At 26.2% G+C, this 3,150-nt stretch overlaps 1 protein-coding gene across 1 annotated transcript in view; it reads right to left on the bottom strand.

Moving 5' to 3' along the window:
• Positions 1 to 246: 246 nt before the first annotated feature.
• Positions 247 to 3,150, bottom strand: part of LOC112596591 (transformer-2 protein homolog beta-like) — a 5,927-nt gene continuing 3,023 nt past the window's right edge. The window contains exons 5-9 of the mRNA XM_025342351.1: positions 2,902 to 3,145; positions 2,683 to 2,808; positions 2,454 to 2,626; positions 839 to 945; positions 247 to 309 (exon numbers count right to left, since the gene is read on the bottom strand). Coding sequence (XP_025198136.1) covers positions 296 to 309; positions 839 to 945; positions 2,454 to 2,626; positions 2,683 to 2,808; positions 2,902 to 3,145 — 664 coding nt within the window. The 3' untranslated portion in view covers positions 247 to 295. The remainder of the gene's footprint in view (positions 310 to 838; positions 946 to 2,453; positions 2,627 to 2,682; positions 2,809 to 2,901; positions 3,146 to 3,150) is intronic.

Here is a 3,150-nt window from a genome sequence, read left to right as displayed (position 1 = left end):
TTGAATACTCACTCATTTGTTATAATGTATTGTATTACATTAGTTAAATGGTATTATGAATTAGAAACACTTGAGTAGCTTTGAAAGTAACCTACTAACCTATTTAGTTAGTGTTCAGTTTTAATATTTACTACAAGTGTTATGAAAACAAAAAAATAATAGAGTTGGTTAATAGTACCAATTTTAATTATTGTATTAATTTGTTATTAAATGATAATATCTTTTTTTAACATAAAAATCATGTATGTTGAATTTCTTCATGAAGTATTCTTCTGTTGATGATATTTCAGCTCATTTATGCATAATACACTATAACAAAAAAAAAAAAAAATTATAACCCCTACAAGTATGTGGTCAAAAGTAAGACGTTACTGATGGTGTTTAAGAAAGATAATCTCTGATGATAGATATATAAAATGCATCAGATTGAGAAGGTTCAAGCAAAGTCAAGTATAGTCGCCGTGCGTTCTACTTTTGTAATTTAAAAGAAATCTTATAATAATTTTTAATTTTTATGTATTATTAATTATTATTTTAACAACTTGAAATAGTTTTTTCTTTAAATATGCTCTTTAAAATGTGGATGAAAAAAATTAAATTTGTAAGAAATATTGATAAAATACTTTGAAAGTTGAAAAATTGCATTACATAATTAATATTTTTATTGTCCTTATAAATTATAATTCTCTATAAAATAAAAAGCTTTGTACACTTTATGTGCCACATATTTTATGTTACAGGTATTCAATAATAAAATAATAAAAGTATAAGTACACTTAACAAAACATTTTATAAATCAAGGTACTGAAATCAAACGTTTTGATTAAAATGTCCTTACTTATATGTGGTGGTGATGAAGAATGTGATTTTGACTTCTTGCTACTGCAAGATCTGGATCTGGATGATGTGCTTTTTCTTTCAGCATCTCTTTTTCTTTTCTGAATTCTGTATCTTTCATGAATTTTGCCAAGAACAAATAATTGTTAATTATATTTATGTACACTTTAATCTTTAAGTATAAATACGTCACTATCAGTAGTATTTAGACATAATATGCAGATTTTTGATTACAAATTGGATCCATGATGAAAGACATTAGTACTAGTATAAATAACAATAATGTATATAATTTATGTATTATAAAAGAAGAAATAATAATTTAATTGCATGTGTACGTCTGTCACATAGTAACTTAATCGCACCATCTAGTACTTCTTACCACACATAAAGTCAGTAATATAGGCATGGTTAGTCTATGAGTAAGACTTACGATATCAATTAATTAACACCCTATTTCAGAGCTTGTGTTAATGTGCAGTACTACACAAATTGTGCAATTCTAAAATAAAATGTGCAGTTATAAAACGCTAACTGTGCAGTACCTACTACTACTTATTCTAGCATTGTTAAAAAGTAACTAATATACCTACTATATAATACTATACTAAAACAATTTGTATTTAATTCATAATAATCAAATATTACATTATCATGATATTATGATACAACCATAAACCAATGTGGATTGATCCATAATAATGATAATAATAAAATGTGTATACAAGCTAAGTTCAGGTACCTACGTGTGCAATTCTAAAATGTTCTTAGCGTAAACACTACCCTATTTAAATATCTTACATCTAAAAAAACAATACATACTAAATATATTTTTTATAAATTAAATTTTAAAATTATTATACTTATCATATGTTAATAGTTCAAACTTGAATTCCATTTGGTAATATGACTATTACAGTTGGATTTTTAAATAAAATAAGACTATGTATAACATTCAAAATTAATATTAATATTAATACTTCTTTTGAAATTTTGTAAATAAAATATTATTTTTCAATATTATAATCTTAAGTCTATAATAATAAACTGGTATAAATTAGTATTACATTTAAGCCTATATAGCTTTTTTATATTTAATTATTTACTGGTAATCTACTTGTGTCTCATATTCAATATCTGCATTAAAGTATATTGTTCAGACCAATGGATTGACAACATTAATACAATTCAAAAATAGAAAATCACAAATGTGTAAATATAATGAATTATATAATTTCATGTGGTTACACAAAATTCGTAAATTTTCTTCAGAAAAATGTTAGAAAAGTTTAATTGTATATGGTATTTTGGTGACAACAAATTATTATACACATTTTATTACTGTTATATTATATATCAATTTAAAAATAATGTTCCAAGAACACTGCTAATATTTTACTATGTGTATCAATTTTTGTAATATTATTATAAAATTATTAATTTAAGAAATATGAATTACTACTTATGAGTAGTATACTTGACAGTTTCATATTTATTATAACGGTCTCTGCAGTTATAACTATCATTTTTCATTCAAAAATGTGAAAAAAAAGTAAACGTAATAAGAATGTACAAATATATGACATTCAATTAACAATAAGTAAAAATATAATTACCCAGGATCATCCATATCAATGCCAGGTTTTGAATAAAGAGGACGTTGGGAAATCGAAAATTCAATTTTAACTTTTCGACCAGAGATTTCCATGCCCGAACATTTTTCTATAACTTTCTTTGCATCTTCATGGTTTTTGAAATACATAAAACCAAAACCTCGAGACTTTCCAGTCTGGAATAGACAAATTACAAAAACTGTATCAAGCTTAAAAATGTTGAACTGCTTACTTTAGGATGCAAAATAATAACGATTTTATCAATGGAACCATATTTTTCAAATATTTTGTAGAGGTGACTTTCTTTAGTGTAAGGATCTAGACCAAATATACCCAGACATTTTCTATTAGTCTTGTCCTAAAATAAAACAATAAGTAATTTTTATTTGAGAAAAAGCGTCGAAAATAGTTTTTTAATAACTTGATAGATGATAAAACGTTTACTACTTACATTGGATCTGTCTTGAGAGCGGCTGTGATTACTGCTTTGGCTATAGCTAGAATACGAAAGTGAACTGGAGCACGAATACGAACGGTTGTGATCACTAGAACGCGGAAGTGATCTGTAGCGCGAATACGCCGTACTGCGGCGATTACTGCGTCGGCGATCAATAGAATACGAACGTGACCTGGAGCGCGAATACGCTGTATTGTAGCGATTACTGCGTCGGCGATCGCTAAAATACGAACGTGACCTGGA

The sequence above is a fragment of the Melanaphis sacchari genome, unplaced genomic scaffold, assembly GCF_002803265.2.
Source record: "Melanaphis sacchari strain LSU unplaced genomic scaffold, SCAv2.0 Contig32_pilon_pilon, whole genome shotgun sequence".
Lineage (NCBI taxonomy): Eukaryota > Metazoa > Arthropoda > Insecta > Hemiptera > Aphididae > Melanaphis > Melanaphis sacchari.
This window is presented reverse-complemented; position numbering and strand designations above follow the sequence as displayed.